The 13,027-nt window shown below is 55.1% G+C and overlaps 1 protein-coding gene across 10 annotated transcripts in view; it reads left to right on the forward strand.

The window, feature by feature from the left end:
* Window positions 1–11,276, forward strand: part of TSPAN9 (tetraspanin 9) — a 214,768-nt gene extending 203,492 nt beyond the window's left edge. For all 10 annotated transcript variants that reach the window (XM_077169699.1, XM_077169700.1, XM_077169702.1 and 7 more), the window contains 6 exons: window positions 4,883–5,074; window positions 5,455–5,529; window positions 6,681–6,782; window positions 7,544–7,675; window positions 8,067–8,150; window positions 10,634–11,276. In XM_077169699.1, the coding sequence (XP_077025814.1) occupies window positions 4,883–5,074; window positions 5,455–5,529; window positions 6,681–6,782; window positions 7,544–7,675; window positions 8,067–8,150; window positions 10,634–10,705 (657 nt within the window). In that variant the 3' untranslated portion in view covers window positions 10,706–11,276. The remainder of the gene's footprint in view (window positions 1–4,882; window positions 5,075–5,454; window positions 5,530–6,680; window positions 6,783–7,543; window positions 7,676–8,066; window positions 8,151–10,633) is intronic.
* The last annotated feature ends 1,751 nt before the right edge of the window (window positions 11,277–13,027 follow it).

The raw sequence follows: 13,027 nt of genomic DNA on the forward strand, positions 1-13,027 counted from the left end.
CCTGGGTTTATTTGGAGCCCTGAATTGGAAATATTTTGGAAACTGCAGCAGTGGACAAGGGGCAGGGGAGGCTTGGCACTCTGGATGGTCCCTAGGTCTGCCTCTGCTCAGACCACACCAGGAGTAGCTGGTGACCTTGGCCACGGGATGCTGGCACTGTCTGGGTCCTGATTCTTCTCCAGCCTGCTGCTTTGCATGACTTTGCCTGCTGCTCAGTCATCTCAGCTGAGACAGCTCTCCGGTTTTGGAAGGGAATTTTCCCAAAGGCCACCCGCTGAGCTCTGAGCACTGAGCTTTGGCCTGGCCTCATTCCAGCGGGGCAGCTCCCTGTCCCACTGCCTTCCCTCCCCTACCCCTGCTCTCACCCTCTCCCTGCCCTGCTCTGCCTCCTGAGGTCGGCTTCCTGTCTTCCTGCCCCCAGCTGTCAAGGGGGGTGTCTTACTAACCAGGGCTCTGCAGCAGCACCCCCCTGTCTTCCCATGGTCATCACTGGGCCACTGCCCCCACTTCTCAGGCCCTGGCTCTCACCTGTTCCCTGGTGGAGCCCTCCTAGCACTTTCTTCCTCCCGGTGTCAGCTTATCCCTTTCAGACCAGGACTGTCTCATTCCCTCTGCTCTACCCCAGGGGGAACACACCAGGTTCTTTCTCTAGTGGTTGTCTGGTCAGGGGAGTGGTGGCCAGGATCGGGGGATAGGTAGGTACCTGGTCTAAGGCTGGGGCTGGGGCTGGGGAAGGCAACCTTGGCACTGTTGACATTGGGGCCAGATAATTCTTTACTGTGGGGGACTGTCCTGTGCCCTAGGATGTTTAAAAGCATCCCTGGTCTCTACCTGCTATAGGCCACTGCCATCCCCTCCAGTTGTGATTCTAGACCGTGTCGGTGTCCCCTGGGGGATAGGGATTGCTTCTGGTTGAGAACCACTCAGCCAGAAGAGGTGGAGAGTAACATGTCTCAGGCATGGCTTAGAATCCTCAAATGACCATGCTGCAAGGGACTTTAAAAATCATCTAGTCCAAATCCCATATTTTAAAGGAAATCGGGCCTCAGAGAGCTAAAGCATCTTAAGGCCACACAGGGGAGCAGCATGATGAAAGAGGCATTTTAGAAAAAGGATGCAGGCAGCTCTGTGAAGGCTGGGCTGAAAATTAAAGACCAGGAGTAGGAGAGGGAATGGTGGGCCATGGTCGGGGCAGGAGGCTAAGGTCTAAGTCCCAGGTCTTCGAGGGATGGCAGGGGTGTGGAAGGAGCTCTGGCCTGCAAGCCAGAAGACCAGGCCTGGTCCTGGTCTGGCAGTGGGTATGGGGGCTGCTGTGTCTCTCCTGGATTTCTTATCTGTGAAATCAAGGCCAGATCTCTGAGTGTTCTTCTAACCCAGAGTCTCTGCTGAATTCTGGGTCATCTGGGGATGGGAGCAGACAGTTTGTCTCCAGAGACTCCTGGGAGGGGTGGGGAGGGGAATGTGCAGGAGCACTGTGCTGCCTGCAGGGAGACCCGTTCCCTCTGGCTCTGTGTAGCCAGATGACAGAGTTATTTAAGATGCATGATTTGAGGAGGCAGAGGCCTGGTGGGGGTGGGGGACAGGGGTGGGAGCTTGGAGAGGAGGCTTGCTAGGACTGCCACACAGGCTGCTGTGGAGACTGTCCCACCTGTCAGTGGCAGAGCTTACCTGGGCCTTACTTAACCTGGGGCAGGTAAGACCTTGAACAGGAAGGGAGAAGAGAAGCAGATAAGGGGTCAGGGCAACAGCTACATTCCAGCAGTGGAGCGGACTCCCAGAGAAGGCTGGTTGGGAAGCTTGCAGACTGAATCAAAGAACATGGAGTATGAAGTCAGAGAACCAGCTTTAAGAGAGATGGCCAGCTTCTGGTAGTTTCTTAACTGTTGAGGCTTTCCCACCCCGCCCTGCTGGAGGGGAAGGGAGACTCACCCCAGGCACACACCCCTAGGAGGCATGCTTCTGGGGAAAGCTATGCTCAGAATATGTTCAGAACTTCTCCAGGCCTAGAGAAGACCCATGCTCTGAGGTCCTGGGGGGGGGTCCCTGGGGTGCCTCCAGCTGTGGGGTATGGGCATCCTACAGCTCCCGGAGTCCCAAAGCCAATCTCTTTCTCAGGCTTCCCTGCCTGTAGGGAATGACCTGGCAGCATGGGCTCTCCACTTATTCATTCAGCTTCTATTCTAGAGCCATAAATCTCCAGCATGGATATCACAAATTTTCCATGGTATGATTAATGAAAGAAAAATTGAGACGGCAGCATAGGAACTGACCAGATTGAAGAAAGTCAGATGACAAGTTGGATGAAAGTTTCCTCCTGTCACCAGCAAACCCGGGGAGCTTCCGAACCAGCCTGGAGCACCACCTAGTGGTCGCAGAGGGTAGTGCCACCCATTCCCACTTCATAGTTTCCCCACAAAGCTTGGTGGATTCTGCCGTTGAGTGGGTGCTCTGGGCTCTTTTGCATCTTGGGAACCTTGAATCTGGTTCGATCTGGGGCTGCTCTAGGGTAAAGGAGGTATAGGACCACCTTCTACAGTATGGGGGATCCAGGCAGCTGATTGACTTTCCTAACTCCTTTCTATCCACCTGGCAGCTCCTTGTGGTTTGGCAACATGTGGAAATACCTGCACTTTTTTTTTTTTTCCATGACCAGTCTGGACCAGTTTTCTACTTTGCCTTTGACCCAAATCCGACTCATTCTTAAACCCCCAACAAGCCCTGCCAGCACTACCTTCAAAATAAAGCTCCAATTGGACCATTTTTTCAGTACCACTGTGGCAGCTCTGGTGGTGAAAGCTGACATCAGGCCTCTCCCGAACACTGCAGCAGCCTCCTAGGGGCTCTCCTGGCTCCCCACTTTGCCCTCCTAGGGTTGCCACCAGGGTGAACTATTGAAAACATAAATTGGGTCCTGTCATGCCTCAGCTTCAGGGGCTTCCCATCATGCTGAGAACCACATCCAAATTTTATTTACTCCTGCCTGCTAAGCCCATGCTGACCTGCCCCTGGCCGTCCCGCCATCATGCTGCTGCTGCGGTGGGCAGCCTCCTCTTCCTCCAGCTGGCCAAGCTCATTTGTACCTCAGGACATTTGCACTTGCTATTATTCCCTTTGTCTAGAATATTCTTCCCTCAGATGTTTACTTGGCTCACTCCCCCCTTTCATTTGTCACCTTTTCCGAGAGGCCCTCTCTGAGCACCTGTCCCCCTGTTACTTTCTAATTCCTTGCCCATCCTCATTTTTCTTCTTGACATATAACGGTACAGGAAATGCCATGACATGCTTGCTTATTTCATGTCATTTTCTCTGTCAGCATCTGCTCTTTATCAGATTTGGTTGCCCCTGTCTCCCTAGCACCTGGAACCAGGCCTGGCACTCATCAGCCAGGAGCCCAGCATGGGCTTGTGGAGTGAACAAGAGAAGGAAACAGCATCTCCCCAGGGCCACCCCTGACTCTTCCCCTCACCTTCCCCTGTTCACGATACACCCCTCTCTGGCACAGTAGAGTCCACCTGGCCAGACAGCAGGGCTGTGCCCGATGCTTGTGGGCCATGGCAGTTCCGGCAAGTAGTAACTGCTAAGTCAGCACCTCTTCAAGGAACAGTGCTGGAACCGGCCGCCCACTCCACATACTATGTTTCATTTAAATTTTCGCAACAGTCGGATAGGTAGGTGATGCTATCTCCTTCTGCCTAAGAGGAAGTTGCAAGGTCACACAGCCAGGATAAGTTAGAGTCAAGTATCACATCCATGTCTGTGACTCCCAGGCTCTTACTGTCCCCTTGTATTTAGTTGCCTGTCCCATCTGCCCAAACCAGTACAGTGATTGCCTCTTCTGAATGCCTGTAGCATTTATTTGGCATCACTGTATTCTGCCTGGATGCTTTTTTTTTTTTTTTTAAACTGCTTCTGTCTCTTCTTTCCAGCCAAAGCCCCTGAAAGGCGTGTCTCTAATGCAGTTGTAGCTTTTCTGGCACAGACCTCTGCATGCTGTAGGTAGTCAATAAATATCGGTTGACTGATTGATTGGCTTCTCAGACTCAGCAAAGTTCCCCTGAGCTGACGGAGGGAGTGGGGCAGGGGAGGAATGTCAGCTCTGTTGAACATAAAATAAAACAGATGTGGGGACTGGCAGCCAGTGAAACTGAAGCCTCCCAGGTGAAGCGAGTGGTGTCTCAGCCCCTGGGGAGCTGCTGAGACATATCGACTCAGGCCAATCCTGCTGCTGCTGGGCTTGGTGGGATGGATGCTGGAGGCCACGTCTCACTCCCACACCCCACACCAGCCTAATGAGCCCTGTCCTTTCTCCACCGGTGGGAAATGGGTTCCTCAGGCTCCTGTCCAATGGGCAAATGGCCCTTCTGGCCAGGGCAGCATGACACAGTCCCCAGAGTCCTGGCTCTAAGGCAGTGGATTCCAGGGTTTTCTTCCTACCCCAGAGACGAGTCCTGTGTGCTTTCTCCAACCACTTTGCTCCTGAACCCAGGTCCTTCTCCCCATCGAGTGGACTAGCCTTCCCCCCAGTTCCTGCAGCCCGCCCCTACCCTGCTATGCATCCAGCACCTCTGGTCTCCTTCATAGATGCTTTTACCCATCTCTGATTTAATTTCATCCTCATAGTGACTGACATGAGTGAAGCTGGTGTAATCCCGTTTGCCAGATGCATAGACTGAGACACAGAGAGGCGAGATTGGGCCAGGTCGTACAACTGATGTGTCGGGCCTGTGGCCAGGACAGGGTCCACAGTGTCCAGGCCAGAGCTGACTGCACCTGACCAGTAGCCCAGGCCTCGCCCTTCTCGGTGTCTCAGAGGTGGGGATGGGAGACATGGAGGCAGATGCACAAGCAATCTGGGGCTAATGGGCTTTCTTTTTCTCTCCAGCTCTGTGGCTGCGGGCTGCTTGGAGTGGGCATCTGGCTCTCCGTGTCCCAAGGCAACTTTGCCACCTTCTCCCCCAGCTTCCCCTCGCTGTCCGCGGCCAACCTGGTCATCGCTGTAGGCACCATTGTTATGGTGACAGGCTTCCTCGGCTGCCTGGGGGCCATCAAGGAGAACAAGTGCCTCCTTCTCAGTGTAAGTCGGACCCTGGGCCCCAACCCTCTGGATCTCCTTGGATTTCCTTGTACTTGGGCCATCGAGATAGGCAAGGCCTGGGAATATTGCCACTGGGCACCCAGCTTGAGCCCAGGGAAATTGCTTCCAGAATGTTGTGTGCCCACCCACACCCCTCTGCCTTGTGATTGGCTCTCCCTGCCCTGGTTGTCCCGCCTGCCCCTTGATGGTTGTCTATGTCATCTCCTTCCCTGGCTTCCTGGGTATCTTAGGATTGGGTGGCCCACCCCCACCTGGAAAACCCTGTCCAGGGGCTACCTGTCATCCCCATCGTTCTTCTTGGCACCCTGTCCTGGTCATCACCACTATCACCTGCCCATGCTTGGACCTTTTCTTTCCAGTTTTTCATCGTCCTGTTGATCATCCTCCTAGCAGAGTTGATCTTACTTATCCTGTTCTTTGTCTACATGGACAAGGTAAGCCCATCAGGCATATAGAACTTCATTGTCCTTGGGGTTGAGGCCAGAGCAAGCCTGGACCTTTTCCTGGCCAGAGGAAGAGGACTGACAGATAGTATCTACGGGGGGGGATGAGAGTTAGACTACCTAGGAGGGAGGTTTTGGTGGGGGTAACCTGAGGAAGGTGAATTTTGGTAGAGTTAATTACTCTGGGTGGTATTAGGCAGTGGGCTACTCTAAATTACCTAGAAATGGAACAGGCTAGAGCTAGTGAGCTCCCCATCCTTGAAAGTATTCGAGCATAGGTGCTTGTGACCACTTGATGGGAGGTTTGGAGAAGAAATTCTGACCTCACCAGGTGGTTGGACCAGATGGTTAGAGGGTAGCCCACTAGAAACAAGGAAGAACTTTCCAGGTGAAACTGGCTAGTAGGCCTAATGGTAGAGATGGCTGAGTTGCCTTTCCTAGTGACTTCTGAGAACAGGTGGCTGCTCCTGGGCCCAGGCTACCTCAAGGCTCTGGAGGATGGCCAGGGCAGCTCCTTGGGGACCTTGCCAGGCTGGAACATTTACAGTTCGATTGGAGAATCTCCTTATTGGTGCCATTAAGGATAGTTGGCCAAGCTGTCAGTCTCTTATTATGGCCTTACGTAGCAGGCCTTTTTGTACGCACCTCCAAACTATGTACATATTTGTTCTTGTGTTCTTGAAGTATTTGCCCAAGGCACTGAGAGTTAGAGGCATTATTAGGATTAGAAACAGTTCTTTAGGTTTGAACTTGTGAACGGGAAGGTTTAATTTCATTCTTTATTGAGACATTCCTCTGTGCTAGCCTTGTCTTTAGCTCTTTATAAGAATGGTTTTCTTTAATTATTGCAACAGCCCCATGAGATAGATAGTGTTATTCCAATATTACCGGTAAAGAAGCAGAGGCAAGAGGCAAGAGAGGTTGAGTTAGCTGCTGGGGGAGGGGTGGAGTGAAGATGAGAGGGACCGATGTACTCCCCCCACCAGAGTGTCCTGTGCTAGTGGCCGATTCCTCCAGACCAGGGGTCTCCCCTCGCCCCTCCCCTGCCTTTCTCAGCAGTCCTAGTCGACCTAGGGTGGGTTGGGGTGAGGCGTTGCCTTCTGGACCCCACCAACCTGTGGCGCCTGACCTCGCCCTGACAGGTGAATGAGAATGCCAAGAAGGACCTGAAAGAGGGCCTGGGGCTGTACAACACAGAGGACAACGTGGGGCTAAAGAATGCCTGGAACATCATCCAGGCTGAGGTGAGGGGCTGGGGACTCGGCAGGGAGGGGCCAGCCTGGGCTGCTGGGGCCTCTGCCCGGGTGATTCAGCTGGTGGAGACCCAGGCCTCCCAGATTTCAGTGGGGAAAGTGGGGGGCATTGGTCTGTTTGCTGGATCAGACATGACACAGCGGGGCACGGCTGGGGAGGGACAGGGCGTGGGCTAAGGAGCAAGACTGCATGCTGCAGTGGAGAGGCCTGGGGGAGCCGGGGCATGTGGCTCGATGTGCACTATGCCCTGTGGAGAGTAGGGGGTCGAGAACAGGGGGCCGTCCGCACCCTTCCTTTCTGAGCTTTAGAACGACAGAATTTATTTTAGTTACAGATTGCCTCCCCAGTCATGCTTGGCTCAGGCAAAGAGGCTCCAACCTCAGATGTAAACAAGTCAGTAGCCCCAGGCACACCACTTTAAGCCCTTGGGAGGGGCTGCTGGGTAGCCAGCCTGGGACGATCCACAAAACCGAGAGCTGGGGGTACTGGTAGGCATGCAAGGGCGGAGGGCTCGGGCCAGTCTCCAGTGTCCAGCCCGTCGTGCAGGAGGCAGTATCTTCTCTCTCCTCTAGTCTCCAGAAGGAGGAGTGCCCACTTCAGCCTGGGGCTGGCTGTGGCCGAAAGGAGGGCCGAGCCTTTGTCTCCTTCCCAGGACTCTAGGGCAGGACATTTTGCGGGGGGTGGGCTGGCCCAGCGGAGGGTGGGGCAGGCTGGGCCAGGCTCTGACTGGCTCCCCCCACCCACCCTGAAGATGCGCTGCTGCGGCGTCACTGACTACACAGACTGGTATCCGGTGCTGGGGGAGAACGTGGTCCCTGACCGCTGCTGCATGGAGAACTCCCAGGGCTGCGGGCACAATGCCACCACCCCCTTGTGGAGAACGGTGAGGCTGGAGACTGGGCTGGTGCATGCTGTGGGCAGTCTGGCAAGAGAGGACCCACGGGGCGGGGGGCGGGGGGCAGTTTACCAAGGAACTGGCTTAATGTGGGTCCAGGTGCACGATGCGTGACAGCAAGGCCAAAACATTGGGGAGCCTGGACCCACAGTCGGAAGAGGCAGAGGGTGGGTCAGGGAATGAGTGGGGTTCTGAGGCTTCCCAGGGCCTCTGGAGGTGGGACCGTGGTTGGGGCGGGGCCTGCTCAAAAGGCGGTGGACCAGGGGCTGCGGGTTGGGAGCAAGGTGAGGTGATTCCAGGATGAAGGGGGAAGTGAGGTGGGAGGTGGAGGGGGAGCACATGATCGTGTCAGGGCCTTGACAGCATGTCCTTTCCCCAGGGCTGCTATGACAAGGTGAAGATGTGGTTTGACGACAATAAGCATGTGCTTGGCACAGTGGGGATGTGCATCCTGATCATGCAGGTGAGGGGATCATGCAGGTGGGGGATCATGCAGGTGGGGGATCATGCAGGTGAGGGGATCATGCAGGTGGGGGATCATGCAGGTGGGGGATCATGCAGGTGGGGGATCATGCAGGTGGGGGGATCATGCAGGTGGGGGGATCATGCAGGTGAGGGGTCATACAGGTGGGGGGATCATGCAGGTGAGGGGTCATGCAGGTGAGGGGATCATGCAGGTGGGGGATCATGCAGGTGGGGGGATCATGCAGGTGAGGGGTCATGCAGGTGGGGGGATCATGCAGGTGAGGGGTCATGCAGGTGAGGGGATCATGCAGGTGGGGTATCATGCAGGTGGGGGTATCATGCAGGTGGGGTATCATGCAGGTGGGGGTATCATGCAGGTGAGGGGATCATGCAGGTGAGGGGATCATGCAGGTGAGGGGATCATGCAGGTGAGGGGTCATGCAGGTGAGGGGATCATGCAGGTGGGGGATCATGCAGGTGGGGGATCATGCAGGTGGGGGGATCATGCAGGTGGGGGGTCATGCAGGTGGGGGATCATGCAGGTGGGGGGTCATGCAGGTGGGGGGATCATGCAGGTGGGGGGTCATGCAGGTGGGGGATCATGCAGGTGTGGGGTCATGCAGGTGGAGGGTCATGCAGGTAGGGGCAGATCACACAGATGAGGGATGTCCTGAGCCTCTGGTTCATCCCAGCTATATTTGAGCCAGAGGAGAAAAGCGGAACACAGAGATCTCTCTTTGTTAGTAGGCAGAGGTAGCAGATTTAAACCCAGGTAGCCTGTAGCCAGGCGCCCCTGCCCTGATGTGCTGCCCGCAGGACCTTGCACTGGTGAGGCCTTCTCCTATCATGCCCATCTGACCCCGCCAGGCAGAATCCACCCGGGCCTTGTCAGTGCTCCTTCCAGGCACTGGGGCAGGGCTGGTGTTGCTTGTGGCCCCCTGAGAGGTCTGGGTGGGAACTGGCCTGTCCCTACTCAGTAGGGATGATCGATCTTGTCCTGAACCGAATACAAGTGGAGTCCTCAGGAAACAATTATGAACTTGGCATGGGAACCCAAGGGAGTGTGTCCTACCCTCAGCACTTAAAAGATCTTACTAGACATCTGTGACCCGGGCAAGTTACTTAGCTTCTCTGTGCCTTAATTTCCACATCTGTAAAACGGGCACGATAATATGCCACATCTTAAGTTGATACAGTAAGCTCAGAGACTGGAGCCAGGTACGAAGGAAGCGCTCAATAAGCGTTAGCTGTCATTGCAGCTGTTTAATGAGCAACTACCCTCTCCCAGGCCCTATGGTGGGGGGCGGGGGTGTGGAGAGCCAGGAAGTGGGGTCCAGTGGTGACTCAGCCTGGACCCCTGCCTCCCTCTGACACAGCTGACTGGGAGTAGGGACCTCCCTCTCTCCACCCCCGCCCATTTTGGGGAAGGTGCTAGAGGTTGCCCCAAGGGAAGAGCGTTTCCTGGGCTCCCTTGTTGGGCCAGATTAGGCTCTGCCCCCACCCCTGGAGACCAGAAGGTTTTGGCATCTGATTCCTTTTGGCACACTTGAACTTTATGGGCTGGCCCACGGGAAGGTAACGGCCCCCCCGCATGAAGTTATCTTTCTTCTTAGCAGGTCCTTAGACTCTTGATCTCGGGTGCGAGATGACCCCTGAGGTGTATCTGGGGGCAGTCAGACCTTAGAGGGCAAGGCTGCTTGCATTTCCCAGCTGATGTCAGATGCCCTTACAGCGAGTGAGACTCATGGCCAGGCCTGGCCCAGACCCTGTGGTGGGCCACACTGTCCTCCTCAGCGAGCCCAGGCCTTGAGTCCCAAGAGCCAGGGAGGGGCATGCCTGCCTACCCTTAAGCTCATGCTCATTAGATGTTCAGCTACCTTCTGCTTCCAGCGCTTGCCTGAGTTGCCACCCCTTCCTGGGATTCAGGAGTTGAGGGAACACAAATGAGTATTAATATGCCTTAAGTGCAGCATGGCAGGTGTGACAAATCTGCTGCAGCCAAATAACTCACTTCATTATTATCACCACATTATTCCAGAATCAAGCAGATGACTCAGCATCAGTTTGTAATTATTCCTGACACCTCCCATTTCCCCTCTTGGGCTCCTCATTAACTACATTTTAGGGTCAGGTCCTTATGCATCTGATCTCACTGAGGCCCTCTAACATTTCTCTGAAATAGGCATATCATTTTAAAATGAGGGAACTGAGTTTCTGACAGGTTTGATAAACATTTTACACAAATGGCTCTGAGTGGTTGAGCTAGGATTTGACACTGAAGGGCATCTGTGGGACCCTGGGTGTGCCCACTGTGATCACAGGGTCCTCCTCTCCTTGTCATTTTCTGGATCGCTCAGTGTTTACGAAGCACCCCCAGGGGTTATACCTACCAGCCATAGGCACCCTGTGACATTCCTAAGATGAACGAGGCTGAGGCCAGACCCCCGGCCAGTGGGACTTCCTTCTCCCCCTGCTTTTCAGATTCTGGGCATGGCCTTCTCCATGACCCTCTTCCAGCACATCCACCGGACGGGGAAGAAGTACGACGCGTGAGAGGCTAGCCGGGAGCCTGTGGCCCCACCCGGACACTCTGTGCGTGGAGGAAGATTTGAGCTTTGTGTCACCTGCCCCCATAGCCTGCTCCCCCAGCCTGCCCTCCCCTGCCCACCCTGCCTTGCCTCAGACTCCTCTGGGGTGGAGGGACGGGGAGGAAGAGGCACCATGGATGCTGGGGAGCTGGGGGCGCCTGGAGCCCTGCATCTGCATCTGCGTATTTGCCAATGAAGACAGGGTGGGTGGGGACACGCTCTCGGAGGAGATCCCCTGGCAGCGATCCAACTCTGCTCCCCTCCCTTCCTCACACTGACACTTTGTCCTCACTTGGGGTGGGGAGCAGGAGCACCCCCCTTCTCGTGGACAGACTGCCCCTGCGGAGGCTACTGCCACTCACAGCCAGCCCTGGGAACCTGAGGGAGCTGGTGGGGGGGTGCGGAGGGTCCAGCCACCTCCAGGCAGGGCCCCCGGAGCCTCTCACCCAGGCTTTTTATACCTTACAGTGTAACTTTTTTTTTTTATTTTACTCTGATTATGATTATTCAGGAATATTATCTCTCCGATAAGTTTAGGGTTAGCTTTCTGATTTATAACTTTCTACTGCGTTGATTTCTTTAACGGATTGATTTTTTTTCTCCATGGGTGGGGGATGGGCTGGGTGAGAGGACGCTGGTCAGTTTCAATCAGGACAAACCACTGTGCGACACTCAGGAGGCTGTGGGCCACGGGGCGCCGGGCCTCGGCTCCATGCGCATTGAGAGGGGCGGCCCTTGTCGTGGAAGGAGGACCCAGGCCAGGGCGCGCGCGGAGTCTGCTGAGTTGGCCTCCTCTGACCTAGCATCCGGGATTCTGCACTGTGCCGTGACCAGGGAGCCTGGGAGAGAGAGAGGAGCCTGGAGCATGCGTGGAAGAGGACCCTGCACGAGAGCAGAGGCATTTGGTCACTGAGGGCGAGAGGCCAGAACGGTGGGGACGGGGTGGGGATGACCCTGGATGGGCGGTAGCTCAGCGCTTTGCTGGGAGTGCCCAGAGCTGATGTGGGTCCCTGTGCTTTTCACTGATGGGTGTGTTTTCCCTTCGTCCTTCCCCCTACCCTCAGCAGGTGAGGGAGCTTCCCCTTCCCCCACGCCGTGCGGGCCTTTCCGCAACAGGTTCTGCAAACTCCGGATACTTTCACAGACATTCCTGCTAGCAACTCTCCGACAAATACCTCTCTGGTTCAGATGCTGCTCACTTTTCTCATGTTGCTTCTGGAAGGGGAAGCAGTCCTTACCTTTTGCTGCTCAGACAGTGACAAAGGACCCACGACCACTAGGAGCTAGAGGTGGAACCCGTGCCCATGCTGGCCCTGTCCAGGTGTACTTGGCCTGCTCATCCATTCTGGGAGGGTGGGGAGGGGACTATGTCCATCCAGACCCCAGGATCCTCTTCGCTTTCCTGGGTCACAGATAGGAAGTCCATGGTCAGGTCTTCCTCCAGGGGGATGGATGGTCATCATGTCTTGTGTGATTTGAGAAGATATGATGGAAAACTTGGGAGCAGTCAGCCTGGATCTTACTACAATTGCCCCAAGAAGGAATCAGCCAAAGTCATGGCATGTGCAGACTGTGCGTGTAAAATGGACAGGTAGGGTGTTCAGTGTAGCAAGATGGCTCCACCAGCTGAAGCTGGCCTAGTATAATGTTTTGCAGTTTAACACAAAAGTCTAGAACCCATGGGACTGAGCTTGAGTATGCTCCCAGCGGCCCCTTTGCTAAATGGCACCTTGTGTGGTACAGATGTCTGCCTATACTTCCTGGCCCTTTCCCTAGTTTCCCACCCCATCCAGCTGTCTTCTCCAACCACCATTTGCCCTTCTGTTCCAAGATTGAGACATGGCCACGCAGCCAACCAGTAACTCGTCCATTCACCCTAAATAGCATAAAAATTGGGACCAGGAGTATAGAACTTTTGGTGCGGGAGTGGGAGACGTGGGAGAGTGAGAGCAAAGTGGTCTTGGAGAATTGGGCCCACCTCCCTGAGGCAGGAGCAGTGTATGGACCTAAAGGCTGGTAAGGCAAGTCTTTGGGGGCAGAGCTAGGAAGAGACAAGCACACATTAGAACAAAACCACCTTTCCCTGCCTCCTCTGGCCCTACCTTCCTGATAAGAAGCTTCAGTTGCCTCCTTGCGAGCCACAAACTGCAGAGTGTTTAGGACTCCCAGGAAGTCATGCCCTTTCCAGGAGACAGCCAGCAAGTGTTCAAGCCCCACAGTAGGACCTGGTGTGGGAAGTTTTCACTGGGGGTGGGGTGGTACGTGGATGCCTATCAATGCAATTTTT

This window comes from Tamandua tetradactyla, chromosome 7, assembly GCF_023851605.1.
Source record: "Tamandua tetradactyla isolate mTamTet1 chromosome 7, mTamTet1.pri, whole genome shotgun sequence".
Classification (NCBI taxonomy): domain Eukaryota; kingdom Metazoa; phylum Chordata; class Mammalia; order Pilosa; family Myrmecophagidae; genus Tamandua; species Tamandua tetradactyla.